Raw genomic sequence first — 12,784 nt, 5'->3', positions numbered from 1 at the left:
TTTTCTTGCAGATTTTTTAAGTTAAATTGTAAGCTTAATTATCCTTATATAAAGGCTGTGAGGACCAATGATAACTTAATATATAAAAGTGTTAAGAATAAGGCCAAACTTTCAGAACAAACTAGAATTTGAAAGACACAATTTCAATACTTTAAAGGTCAGTTTTTTTTTAGATTACTACATTTATTTTTGCATGTAACACCAATTTTTATTTTCTTATTTCCAATATTTAAACAATATGTAGAACACTTAATTATAATAAGTTTTTATATGTAGAACACTTAATTATAATAAGTTCAATTTTTAATAGCTAAACACATAATACAAAAAATATTAAGTGGACCAGTTAAAAGATAAGTTAAGGGCTTGAACTTGTCCCAAAATTAAACCAATTTTGTTTAATTTAAAATGAACCCAAAAAAATAGAGATAGGAGAATTGTCTGATATCACATTTCTTTACAACCACCATTCAAAGCACATGTGATTCTCATTCATTTATGACATCACAAGTCATGGGTTGAACTATGTTTGCCCTGCTCAAATAACTTTCTTTTGAGAAGGAAATTGTCTATGCTTATAACTAACTTTAATAGTTTAGCTAGAGACAGTAAGTGTATAATATGTTTATATTTATAGACATTTAAAATTAAAAATACCGGTTTTTGTGGTGTGCAAGAATAATATTGAAAGAATATATTAGTTGCAAATTGTGATAATATTATAAAAATTAAAATGCTGACTGTAGGGCGGGCAATTGACTATATTAAATAAAATGATAAATAACTAACTTATTTTATAATATCTGACAATAAAACCCTATTTTTTTAAGTAAAAATAATGACTGTTGAATGTAATAATCTTTTAGGTATAAAAGTTTGCAATTTCTTGGTTTAGTTTTTAATGGTTTGGGATTTTAAAACTGGTTCAGAATAATTTTACCTAATACCATTATGATTAGGCTGTGAAGTTAATAACTTATTTTATTGTTTTAGATTAGATATGCTCATAGTTGTTTGGAAATATACTTAAAATACAAGTATGGCGTCCAATGGCACAAATGGAACTGATGTAAGTTAACTATTCAAGCTTTTTTTTAACATTTACTTACTGTTTATTTATTTATAACTGTGTTAATTAACAATTACTAATTAACATGGTAGGGCACTTTTAAAAATATAATTACATGTGGGGATCTCCCTAAATAGTGTGTATGTGCCTATGTACAATGTGTGTAATAAGTGTTATAAATGAATATTGTAAAATTAAACTGGTTATTGTAAATTGAATTAACTGTCAATAGACTTGGCTGTAACTATAACCTTACCTTGTCAAGTCGAATAATAGTTAACTGTTGCTTAACAATGGTAACTGTTTCATGAATCAAATATATTGTTCACATATTAGTTGTGAAAAGGGCGAGGTTGTAGTTATATTCGTAAAACATAGCATATTGGTAATAAAACTACAACCAATGTAAGTGACGTATTATAATATTTTTATAATTTAATTTAGCCAGCATCAGAATCCCTCGCTTTTATGCAGACAGCAACCTGTAAAGCAATTTCTGGGGTACTAGCTTGGGCAGCCATTCTCATTACTTGTCATCAGGTAAGTTTTGTTTATATATCTTTATCCTCGATGTGGGGAGTTCTAAACATATAGTAACAACTTTAGGCTTTGTGATTTTGGGATATTATTAATAATAATAAAAATAATTGCCCAATAATTTAGCTGCTAATTGAGTGCTGGCTTATCAGGAGTTTACACCAATTATAGCGTCTTACTCAAGGGCGCTGCTACAGCATAAAAGCAGTGGAGATCGAACCACCAACCTTATGTAGTGTAGCAAGTATTCTGACTACTACACCACACTGCTGGTTTAAAAAATTAAAGCAGTGGGGAACGAACCCGGGACCTCATGTAGTAAAGTCAAGTGTTTTAACAACTACAACATAGACTTCTTAAATTAATTACAGAAGCAATATACCAACTCTTTTAAATCACCATATATTCTTAACCTAAAAATTTTAAATATTTTAGATCTACAAACATCTCAGATTTTACACAGTCCCAGCAGAACAAAAATGGATTGTTCGAATATTGTTTATCGTTCCAATTTATAGTTTTGATTCCTGGTTAAGTTTACTGCTCTTCAACCATAATGATTTGTACATTTATTTTGACCAAATAAGAAATTGTTTTGAAGGTAAATATAATGTATATATCTAACTGGTGGCATAGTGTAGTGATTAGAACTTTGGTTGTACTGCCTAAGGTTTTGATTCGACCTTAACTGCTTCCATGCTGAAGGGACCTTAAGTAAGGTGTTGTAAATGGTACAAACTACATTTGGCCAGAACTAAATGGCAGCTTAATTATCAGGCAATTATAATCAATAATATCCTTAACTGTCAACAACTTGAGAATGGGTTGTTATGGCTGTAAGTTGGCCTTCCCACATCGAGGATAATTAAAATTTAAACATGGTTTCACTTAATTGTATTTTATTGAATTAACATTTTTCAACCTGCAAATTTATTGCAGCATTTGTGGTGTACAACTTCTTTATGTTATGCTATGAGGGCTACCTAGGTGGAAAGAATGCAATAATGGCTGAGATTAATGGAAAACCATTTAAGTAAGTACTTTTATTGCGTAATAATTAATATGCTAATTGATTTTTAACACAGCAGCAGGAGTTCTATCAATTATAGTGCCTTACTTGAGGCCACTACAGCTTTAAAGCAGTGGGAATCATAATAAGGACCTTATTGAGTAAAGCCAAGTGTTGTAACCACTTTATTATGCTACTGGTTTCAACTTAGTAGTAGTAAGAATTAAACCAAGAAAGATCTTTACAATGTATTATGACACATACAAATGATGTAAATTTAATTGTTTTAGTGCAAGTTGGTGGAGCGGCACTTGCTGTTTGTCGAAAAAGGTTTATTCAAGTAGAACATTAAGATTTTATAAAGAGGTAAAACATCTTCAAATAATCAAGTTTGCCCAATTTACCCTTGTCCTATAGACTGCTTTTTACTTATTTTGTTGTTTACTAAATTGAGTAATAACCGGCAGTTAGGTGTTGTGTTTAAAACACTGTGCTTTACTACATATAGGGTTTGGCTTGATTTCCACTGCTCTTGTGTTGTAGCACTTCTGAGTAAGGTGTTTTTTTTGTATATATCTTTATCCTCGATGTGGGAAAGTCGAATGCGCGACCTAAACATAGAGTAGCATCAGTTACTCCGACCCAGTCTCGAGTTGCCTGTGGCAGTTTGGGATATTATTGATTATATTTGCACGGGAATTATGCTGCTGATTAAGTGCTGGCTCAGCAGGAGTTTATATTGTTTATTGTGCCCTACTCAAGGGTGATACAGCATGAGGTTAGTGGGGATTGAACCCACAACCTCATGTGTGGTGTAGCAAGTGTTCTAACCCCTACACCACGCTGCCGGTCACTACACCACTCTGCCGGTGGTAAATGTTAAAGGCTTAGAAATTAAACTTACATATATTGTTCATGAATTTTGTATAGATTTTGATTTTTCTGAAAAAGTTTTAATAGTAAAGATGTGTATATCCTTAAAGTTGTAAAATATCTGTAAGAAGTTTTAAACATTTCAATTTGTTTTCTTAGGCCACGCTACAATTCTGTGTGATCAATCCACCTCTTGCAGTTATAACTTTAATTCTTCAAGCTTATGGTCTATATAAAGATGGGGACTTTAGGTAAATAATTATTAGCACTATACTTCTTCTAAGCCGAACCTTAATTAGCAGCTTAAAATTATCGGGCAATTAAAATCAATAATATCCCAAACTGCCACAGGCAACTCGAGACTGGGTCGGGGTAACTGATGTTACTCTATGTTTAGACTGTAAAGTTGACCATCTTACATCAAGAATAAATAAATTTTAAATAAATTGTTTTAGTGTGGATAGCGGTTATTCTTACATCATAATCATCTACAACGTCTCGATCAGTTTGTCAATAACAGCCCTTATAATGTTGTATGAGGCCACAACTGATATGTTGAAACCATACAACCCTCTTAGTAAATATATTGTGGTGTGTTCAGTCATTTTTCTTACACATTTGCAAGGTAGGATAACTTTAAATTTATGGTTCTTATATTTTTTGTTACTTCTAGTCCGTTCTACAGAGTGTATTTTTAGTAGTCTGCTTTACAGTCGATATTTTAATTGTTGTAATATGGTTGCAACTCTCAACTAATCATTGCCTGGCAATTTACCTATACACCACAAATGACAGTTTTGTTTAATTTTAAAGGTCTTTAAATTTGACATTCATTTATATATATAAAGCTACATTATATATAGATTCACCTTTTTTTGCAAAAAATAGTTTTCAAATTATATTTAATTTTATTAAACTGTTTAATTTACAATATCTACAGATATCATTCTAAGCATCTTTGAGGCAAATGGATCAAAATCTTTGGTGAGTATCGGAGGAAGTTCGAAGCACCTTAACATTAGCACGGTTGCTGCGGGGATACAGAACTTCGTCATCTGTGTTGAGATGTTCATTGCAGCGATTGCTTTTCGTTATGCTTTCCCATATCAGATATATCAGGAAAAACAGGGAGACAGAGGTAAGGGTCGCATGTGCACTTTATTTTTTTTATATTTCTTTATTCTAGATGTGGAAAGGTCGACTTCACAACCTTTACATACAGTAACATTAGTTACCCTGAACCAGTTTTGGGTTGACTTTGCCAGTTTGGGATATTAGTGATTATAATTTCCCTAATAATTAAACAGCTGATAAAGTATTGGTTCAGCAGGAGTTTGAATACTTTATAGCCCCCTACTTAAGGGTGCTACAGCGAGCGAGCGGTGGGAAATAAATCCAAAATTTAATAAAGACAAGTGTTCTGACCACTACACTTTGTTGCCGGTTTAAACCTTTATAACCCTATATATATAAACCTTTGAATATATATTTCTTCAGAAGATATAATAATAAATTTTTCTGACAAAAATTTTAGCTAAAATGTAAGCCTACAAGACTATCAATGACATCATAATGTTACTTTCACAAATTCAGGTTCATCACAGCCAATATCTTCAAGGTTAGAGGACAACCTAAATGTAGGAGACGTTGAACAGAATTACTCTCATCTTAAGTAGGTTTCGCATGCAGTGTTTTTGTGGTCACCAAATATTTAACTGTGATTGTTGTTTTTGTATGACATCATAAACACTTTGTAAGCCAATGTTAATGTTACAGATATTCTTCTCAAGCTGATACTGAATGCTTACTTAATTCTGATGACGAATTATGTGGATAATTATTGATAATTATTTTTCTATTTTGTGTTTTCATTAGAACGGTGCAAGTTTCAAAAGTGCTAATATTGTTTTAGATAACATCAGTGTTTTAAACAAGTCAGTATTCTGCCATATGGTCATGATTTTAAATGTAGAAATATGGTTGTACCTCACAAATAGTATTTGCTTGTGATAAGTCACCCTAACGGCAGTTTTATATACATTTGTAGGCCCTTAAATTGGACATACACTGAAATTTACAAATGTTGTTCTATGTTAAGCTTTATTATATAAAGGTGATAAGCATGTTACTATGTAACTACTATAGGTAATTATTTAGTGCTTTTATATTAAATAAGTATTTTTAACTTTTTTATATTTAAAATTATGTTTTTTATATTACTAAGTTTCTGTACACTTTTGCAAGTGTTTTTATATTTAGTTTAATGTTATAACTTGCTGTATTTCTGAGGCTTGTGCATTTTCTTTTTAAACTTTCTAAAGTTTAACTTACAAAGTAATCTTTATTTCAAATTTGTTAAAAGCGTTCTAGTTTTTTTATGATACACAATTAGAAAATTACAAATTTTAATATTACATTTATTTTACTTTTTTTTGTTTACAAACTTGCTATTTTTTTGCAGATTTTTTAGTTAAATTTTAAACCTAATTACCTTGATAAAAACTGTGAAGATCTTCCTTTCATATCAATGATAACACAATCTAGAAACAGCATTTAAATTAATGCCAAACATTCAAAACAAACTAGAATTTAAAAGATAAAATTTCAATATTTTTAAGGTCAGTTTTGTTTCGATAGATGTAGCACTTTTATTTTTGCATGTAACACCAGATTTCATTTCATTTTTAGCACAATAGTTAAACCAAATAAATATATTTAAACAATAAGTTATACACTATAAAATAACAGGCTTTAATATATCTCAAAAACAAACAAATTCCCTATATTTAAGCACTTGAAGTCATAATATTAAGTTGACCAGTTAAAAGATGAGTTTATAGCTTGCACTTGTCTCAAAGTTGATCCAATTTTGTTCGATTTAAAACGATCCAAAAAACTAACAGATACACCACACTTCAGTGCTTTGCTCTCATTGGCTGAAATGTTATTATTTGTTGATTGGTTATTACTTGATGGTGCATTTTCATTGGTTAATAACTGATTCCCTGGTTGGCTAATATCTGGTTTAAGTTCTGGGTTTAATTTATTTGAAATTTTTGATTGGCTTTCTTCTTGGTTTTGATTGGTTGCAATATTAATTCCTGATTGGTTAATATTATTACCATTTAAATTTAAACCATCCTCTACTTTGCCACCATTTAAATTCTTACCGCCAGCTGGTTTTGGCGCATTAAATGGTGCAGAGTACATGTAAGACCCTAAAGCGAGGGTAAATTCCCCTTTTTCCTGGGTTTTAGATAAAAGTTGGGTAACCTCATGAACGTGGTGGGGTAATAGGGGTCCAGTGATGTCAAGGGAGTAGCGTTGTTGAAGGGGGGAGCCAGTAGGGGTCAATTTAGAGGTCGAGTCCTCATTCGTTATCTGAAAAAAAAAATTTTAGCCCAAAATTCAAAAACTAAAATTTAATAACAAAAAAAAAAAAATTGTTTTTCCTAAAATTTTATCATTTTTACTTTTGCAATTCCAGCCCTGTACTCCAATCTTTTCATGGAAGCACCAAGGAACATAATGGGGGAAATTATAGTAGGGGGGATTCCACTTTGGGGACCTGATGTTGAGATGCTGCTGCGACAGTTAAGGAGGTAGTTGAACAACATCTAGGAGGGAAAAAAGATGATTAAGCTAAAAATCCAATTTTGTTTGTGATTAAGCTGCTGATTAAGTGCTGGAGTTCGTACCGTTTATAGTGCCTTACTTGAGGGCGCTACATCGTTAAAGGAGTAGAAATCACAAAAGAATAATATTTTGAAATTATTGATTTATATATAACAAAAATTTCTACTTGTGCATCAGATTGACCTTGAACCAACACAACTGTCCTTGGCAACCCGTCATTCCTGGTTGCTATGTGGATGTCTCGACTCTGTCGAAACTGAAGACCATCACTTATCTTCCTCCAACTTAACTCCTCCTAAGAAGCAAAAAAAGAAAATGAAAAAAGGTAAAAATTTAGGATAAAAATAATTTAAGGGTATTTAATATAGGACAAAATATTTTTTAAAACAATTTTTAACTAAGATTTATGACCAACTTAAAAAATATATAAATTTTAAGATTTGTTTAATATTACTTCTGTATCACTGTCTTCTTTGTCAAGTTGTTGCTCTGTTAATTTAATTATTTATTAGTTAGTGAAGGTGTACATAGAATTAAGTGGAGTCATAATTAAAAAAAATAAAATATATAAAGTTTGCGATTTTTTTAAATATATGTTTTCTGAATTTCTTAGTCAAAAATTAAATGTTACCTTTACTTATTTCATTATCTTCCAAACATCCAACCCTTGATGCAGGAAATGGACAATTCAGTTCGTTTTTATTCTTTAAATTTTGAACAAATTTATCATTATTAGGCTGATCTTGATTATCTGTGTATAAACATAATTAATTATAGTCTTATGACATCATAGTGTTTAAAGATTATGACATCACTAACCCATAGATTGTTGTTTCACAGGAGAGGATTGTAGTGGCATAGTGAAGTTGATTCCTTCCGTTTTAAGTGAATTCCTGAAGCCCATCGAAGTTGGAGTCAAAATACAAGAGATCTAAAGTATTATAGGTACAAAAATTAAATGTGGAAAGGTAGAAAGTGCGACCTAAACAGAGTAACAACTGTTACCCTGACCAGTCTCAAGTTGCCTGTGGCAGTTTGGGATATTATAGATTATTATTTCCTGATAATTAACTGCTGATTAAGTGTTGGCTCAGCAGAACTTCATACCGTTTATAGCACCTTACTCAAGAGCGCTGCAGCATGAGCCCAGCACATCATATAGTGTAGTTACCCAGCACATCATATAGTGTAGTTCTGCCCACCACACCACACTGCCAGTTTTTTGGGAAGAAAAAAAATATTTCAAAAAAACATTAAAAAGGTAAAAATGTATATATGTTACAAAAAGGGGCCTTGATGTCCCTTACATATACATATATGGTTCGTACCTGATTATTATTTGAAACTGTTGATGAGATAAACAAAGCAGTATACTGTTGAGAACAAACATAAAAATAAGGGCAGAGATCTTGGCATAAAAGTTGAAATGCTGATCTAAAACCTGCAACCCTGTTTCAAAGTATTTAGTAATTACAAAAATTGAAATTGCAGAATCTTGCACATGAGATTGTGTGATGTCCCAAAAGGTTTCAAGTTTAAGTCCCCTTGACTGCCACACTATTTGCCCTCAAGCCTGACAAAATTGGTTCATTCCGTACTAATGTCACACTTTTCAGTTTTGAGCCCAGTCCTTACTAATGGCTGAAACATGTTACATAGCCTACCCTGTTAGGGAAGACAAATATGAGTTTTAGTTGCACCAATGCCACACTATTCTACCTTAAGCCAAGTGTTTACTAATAGCTTACCTGCTCATGTTACACAGCACACTCTTCAAGGGCCAAAAGGCTTTGGGTTTAATTCCCATTAATGCCACACTATTATCCCTTCACCTAATGTTTACTAATGGCTTGAACATGTTACAATACACATCATAAAAAAGTTTAAACTAAAAAATTAAAAAAAAACTTTCAAGCTTACCAACTGTCGTACAAACATGATTTCGCGTCCTCATTCTTGATTGGCTCCCCAGAACATCGAGGGAGGATCTTAATATTGGCTCCGAATCGAGGATAAAGTGACATCCAGGGGATCGAGGGGTGTTGGAAGTAAACCAAACTCGACCCGAGTTCTACTCTGAGTTCACTCTGAGTTGGGGAGGCTTTCTATAAAAAAAATGTCAAAAGCTAAAAAAAAAAAATTAGCTAATTAATCTTTATTGTTTACCTTGGTAAAGTCACATCTGGCCGACCTTGCAAGCGACCTTGCTTCTTCACCCCCCCTCATTCTTGCACACCATGCAAAAGTGGAGGGGGACAATATTCTGACCTTCGTTTTAATTGACCAATCAGGAGGTAGCGTGGCTTCAAACTTTTGTTCTGGTTCTTTAGAAACAGTTTCCTAAAAAATCAAAATTTCATAAAATTTAGTTTATTTGGCAAAGGTTTTTTAAGCCTAGTTTATTGGTCTTGGACTAACTGTGAATATTCCTTGTATTGAATCTTCATTTAAATATACAAATCCTAGATCATCGTTGGATAAAACTTCTTTGTTCTCATTTTCATACTTAGTCACAAATCCAAAACCTAACAGGTTGCTTAAAAATTAAAATATTTGTTTTATATTTACATCAATGTAGCCTAGAGATGTGTTTTAAACTCTTGGTTGGATATTCTTTAACACACAATAGTACCTTGTGGTGTCTGGTTCTGTCCAACTATTATCACTTGAAATATTAAATCCACTTTCTGATAAAATCCTTTTTTTTCCAAGACTCTCGTTTGTTTCAGAAAAAGATCTTTTCTTTGAGAATGGATTGAGTTTGAGCCTCTACAAATAAAAGTTGTAATTTTTAAAGTATATCTACTGCCCTTTATCAAAAGAAAGGATCATATGTAAAGAACGCATAAAAATGTTTACTAAAAATATATTTTGGTCCAGTTTTCCATAGGCGATGTAGAAAAAATCAAAGATATAAATCTTAAAAGTCTTACGTCTTTAACTTGACCATTTTTGTTGTTTTTTGACGTCAGTAAAGGTTGAGAAACTGAGTTCGATGTTGCTGGAAAAGTTCGTCTTTTACGAATTCGAATTTTTTTCATGACATCATTTGGTCTTTTCCATTGATTTTCGCTCGAATTCGGCTCTTCTAAATTATCTAACTTATCCATAGTTTATATATCTTGATAAATATTCCAAGAACTGTAAAGATGCGCTTTTAAAAATCAGTTGTTTTAGTTTATTATTGATTTCAAGTTGTTTACAAATTTCTGTTTACATTTTCGCGCGGGAAACGGATCGTCAGAAGTTAGCAAACGTATCCGAAAGATAGCAAACAGTATTTAAACATTTATCCTCATTCTTTAACTATTATTTATATGTTAAAACTTACAAATAATGCTGTTCTAAAATTGGTTTATACATAACGTTTTTTCCGCTTTATTAAGTGCATGTTTGGGTTAAATTGGCACAAAAATATACAAAACAATACAAGTTAATAACGCAAGGAACATATAAGGCAAAGATGTACAATTTAGCAACAAAATTATTAGAATTAATAAATTTAATATAAAGATAGTATCTAGTACATATGTCCAAGTATATTATTGTACCAGGTTATTATACTAGATATGTTTTAAAATACTGGATGACCATTGCATAGAAATAGGCCGAGTTAGGAAAATTTACACTTTTTCCTTCTTATAAGAGCCATTTTCTTTTTTAAAGGCGGCATTTTCACTTCCCGAAGTCGAGGCCCTTTTATCGTCGTTTCCTTCATTTTCTTGCAGTTCGTGGAAACCCAAAATGGCGGGCGCAGCAGCACCAGTAATCGCGGTGGCTAAAATAGCGCCTTCTAGGGGATCTTTGTCGTCGTGCCATTGTGCTTCTTGTTCATGTTTGTATTCGATATATCTGCAAAAAACATAGTTGTTACCACTATTACGTCACAAAAGATCACGTCATTAAATTCAGTGACGTCACGGTACTATGACGTCACAAAACACCGTATTACCTCGTGTAAAGTTTGTAGAAAACGTAGAAGAACAAGAGAATGAAAATGACCATCGAGATGGCGGAAATTAGAATCACGATCTGGTGATTTAATCCGTGCTCTTCTTCCTCCCCGTGCTCCCCTCCACCCTCCTCGCCCTCGTGACCTCCACCTTCACCACCTTAAATATTTAACGCCACCAATTAAGCATTGAACTGCATTAAACAACGACTATTATAATTGACCTTAGCTTCCTTTTTAATTAACCTTTTCCAATTAACTTTACCCCGTTTTGTTAACCTTTTCACCCTGTTACCTTTACCCCCTTTTTAATAGAAAATTATAAATAAAAGGTAACTAATTTGGTAACCAGCAAATAAACAAAATACAAAGGCCAATACTGAACATTATGACTTGCCTCCTTCCGTTTCGTTGCCATGACCTTCGCCTCCTTCTACGTAGGTCTCGTTGCCATGACTACCTCCTTCCGTCTCGTTGCCATGACTACCACCTTCCGCCACGGTTTCGTTTGAGTGAACTTCAGTGCTGTTGTCTCCATGCTCTGTCAAACAAAAACTTTTTATTTTTGACTTTTAGATTGTTACGTAATAATTTAACGCATTGACGCATGTCTTTGCGTTACAAACTAAGGATTAAGTTTAACCCCACGGGGGTTTCGTATTCCAAATATTCGTTTTTTTTGCATAAAACGATTTAATTTACACCATATGTGCTTTATGGAAGCAGTGTTAATATACTGTTTAAGTCCTTGGTGTTGTATTTCACATTTTTACTTTAAATTTGTGTTTATTTTATTTTTAACACGGTTTGTTTATAGTTAATAAGTCACAGCAAGTTATAAAGTGTCAATATATCGTTAAGAATAGCTTTGGGCGATAGACGGATACTAACATTAAGAGTGTTTTATATTTAAAATTTACAGATTAATATTACCTTAAACTTATACAACTTAAAACTGGGTTTTAAGTTTTAACTTTAAATTTGACACTGTAAAAATAACTTTATTTAGTTAAAATAAAACAAAATAACGTTTTTAACTTACCAGCTTTAGATAATCCAACAATTGCAATCAAACCAATTAATAAAACCAAATAAAACGAATATTTTGCTGGCAGTAACGCCATAGTTATAAGTCCCTAATATCACCTAAAAAAATAAAATAGATGATTTACTATTCAAGCATGTGATGCAACTATAAAACCCCTCTTTTCTGACGTCATAAAAAGGTATATTGTTAATCCCAATGTAGCTATTGTTACGCGTGCTTTTATAATCGAGTTAACTGTCTATAAAGTTTACAACTTACCTTTCAAATTGCCGAACAAAAAAACATTTATTTTTTCAATTTTTAATTCTAGTGAACAAATCTTTTTTGTTCTAAATATAAAACATGTTGATATCGTTGTACGCGGCGCAACATTACCATACCAGGAAGCACTAGATTATGACGCATAATTAATTACGTCGTATCGTTGTGACGTAATAAATAATTTGGCTAGAACTGCGTTAAAATAATGACTACACGATTTTAAAAATTTTTGGTATTTTTAAGTTTTAAATAATATTTAAAATAGGTTTTTAAGGCCATATTGTATTACTAAAACCTAATATTAATTTTCTCTTTTTTTGGTGTTTAAATTGAATGTTATTTATTTTGTATAAAGATCTACAGAACTAAAGAAGCCACAAGTTTTAAACGCTGCTCTAT

At 32.0% G+C, this 12,784-nt stretch overlaps 3 protein-coding genes across 7 annotated transcripts; 1 reads left to right on the top strand and 2 right to left on the bottom strand.

Annotated features, from left to right (window-relative positions):
* Positions 1-16: 16 nt before the first annotated feature.
* Positions 17-7,979, top strand: LOC145756026 (transmembrane protein 184B-like). 5 transcript variants are annotated; one of them, XR_014284235.1, is made up of 14 exons: positions 17-157; positions 994-1,069; positions 1,514-1,609; positions 2,042-2,207; positions 2,546-2,639; positions 2,906-2,981; positions 3,648-3,739; positions 3,944-4,113; positions 4,429-4,626; positions 5,082-5,160; positions 5,265-5,633; positions 5,950-6,106; positions 6,976-7,449; positions 7,965-7,979. XR_014284235.1 is itself a non-coding variant. In XM_082572256.1 (11 exons), exons 2-11 carry the CDS (start codon positions 1,040-1,042, stop codon positions 5,323-5,325), a joined length of 1,062 nt encoding a protein of 353 aa, XP_082428382.1. In that variant the 5' UTR covers positions 17-157; positions 994-1,039; the 3' UTR covers positions 5,326-5,896. The 5 variants fall into 5 exon arrangements, 4 of the variants coding, with proteins under 4 accessions (XP_082428382.1, XP_082428385.1, XP_082428384.1 ...); XM_082572256.1 differs by lacking the exons at positions 5,950-6,106; positions 6,976-7,449; positions 7,965-7,979 and having other exon boundaries at positions 5,265-5,896; XM_082572259.1 differs by lacking the exons at positions 5,950-6,106; positions 6,976-7,449; positions 7,965-7,979 and having other exon boundaries at positions 4,429-4,632; positions 5,265-5,896.
* LOC145755268 (protein downstream neighbor of son homolog) lies at positions 6,297-10,225 on the bottom strand. The gene is made up of 12 exons (XM_082571492.1): positions 10,058-10,225; positions 9,757-9,893; positions 9,543-9,660; positions 9,291-9,464; positions 9,045-9,229; positions 8,453-8,573; positions 7,944-8,055; positions 7,756-7,875; positions 7,579-7,613; positions 7,291-7,419; positions 6,962-7,105; positions 6,297-6,869 (listed from the first exon to the last, which is right to left on the bottom strand). Exons 1-12 carry the CDS (start codon positions 10,163-10,165, stop codon positions 6,297-6,299), a joined length of 1,956 nt encoding a protein of 651 aa, XP_082427618.1. The 5' UTR covers positions 10,166-10,225.
* Positions 10,226-10,486: 261 nt separating this feature from the next.
* On the bottom strand, positions 10,487-12,753 carry LOC145755403 (uncharacterized). The gene is made up of 5 exons (XM_082571629.1): positions 12,383-12,753; positions 12,119-12,222; positions 11,474-11,617; positions 11,077-11,236; positions 10,487-10,976 (listed from the first exon to the last, which is right to left on the bottom strand). Exons 2-5 carry the CDS (start codon positions 12,198-12,200, stop codon positions 10,748-10,750), a joined length of 615 nt encoding a protein of 204 aa, XP_082427755.1. The 5' UTR covers positions 12,201-12,222; positions 12,383-12,753; the 3' UTR covers positions 10,487-10,747.
* Between the last annotated feature and the right edge of the window lie 31 nt (positions 12,754-12,784).

Source organism: Corella eumyota, chromosome 6 (genome assembly GCF_963082875.1).
Source record: "Corella eumyota chromosome 6, kaCorEumy4.1, whole genome shotgun sequence".
Classification (NCBI taxonomy): domain Eukaryota; kingdom Metazoa; phylum Chordata; class Ascidiacea; order Phlebobranchia; family Corellidae; genus Corella; species Corella eumyota.
The sequence above is the reverse complement of the archived record's forward strand: the minus strand, read 5'-3'. Positions and strand labels throughout refer to the sequence as shown.

Coding starts and splice junctions, on each gene's coding strand:
- LOC145755403 (XM_082571629.1), bottom strand. CDS start 12,200: ATGGCGTTACTGCCAGCAAAATATTCGTTTTATTTGGTTTTATTAATT. Junction 11,618..12,118: donor TGTTGGATTATCTAAAGCTG/GTAAGTTAAAAA, acceptor TTTGTTTGACAG/AGCATGGAGACAACAGCACT. Junction 11,237..11,473: donor TGGCAACGAAACGGAAGGAG/GCAAGTCATAAT, acceptor TAAATATTTAAG/GTGGTGAAGGTGGAGGTCAC.
- LOC145755268 (XM_082571492.1), bottom strand. CDS start 10,165: ATGAAAAAAATTCGAATTCGTAAAAGACGAACTTTTCCAGCAACATCG. Junction 9,465..9,542: donor CAATACAAGGAATATTCACA/GTTAGTCCAAGA, acceptor TTGATTTTTTAG/GAAACTGTTTCTAAAGAACC. Junction 7,614..7,755: donor AGATAATGAAATAAGTAAAG/GTAACATTTAAT, acceptor TTAAATTAACAG/AGCAACAACTTGACAAAGAA.
- LOC145756026 (XM_082572259.1), top strand. CDS start 1,040: ATGGCGTCCAATGGCACAAATGGAACTGAT. Junction 3,740..3,943: donor TATAAAGATGGGGACTTTAG/GTAAATAATTAT, acceptor AAATTGTTTTAG/TGTGGATAGCGGTTATTCTT. Junction 4,114..4,428: donor TTTTCTTACACATTTGCAAG/GTAGGATAACTT, acceptor CAATATCTACAG/ATATCATTCTAAGCATCTTT.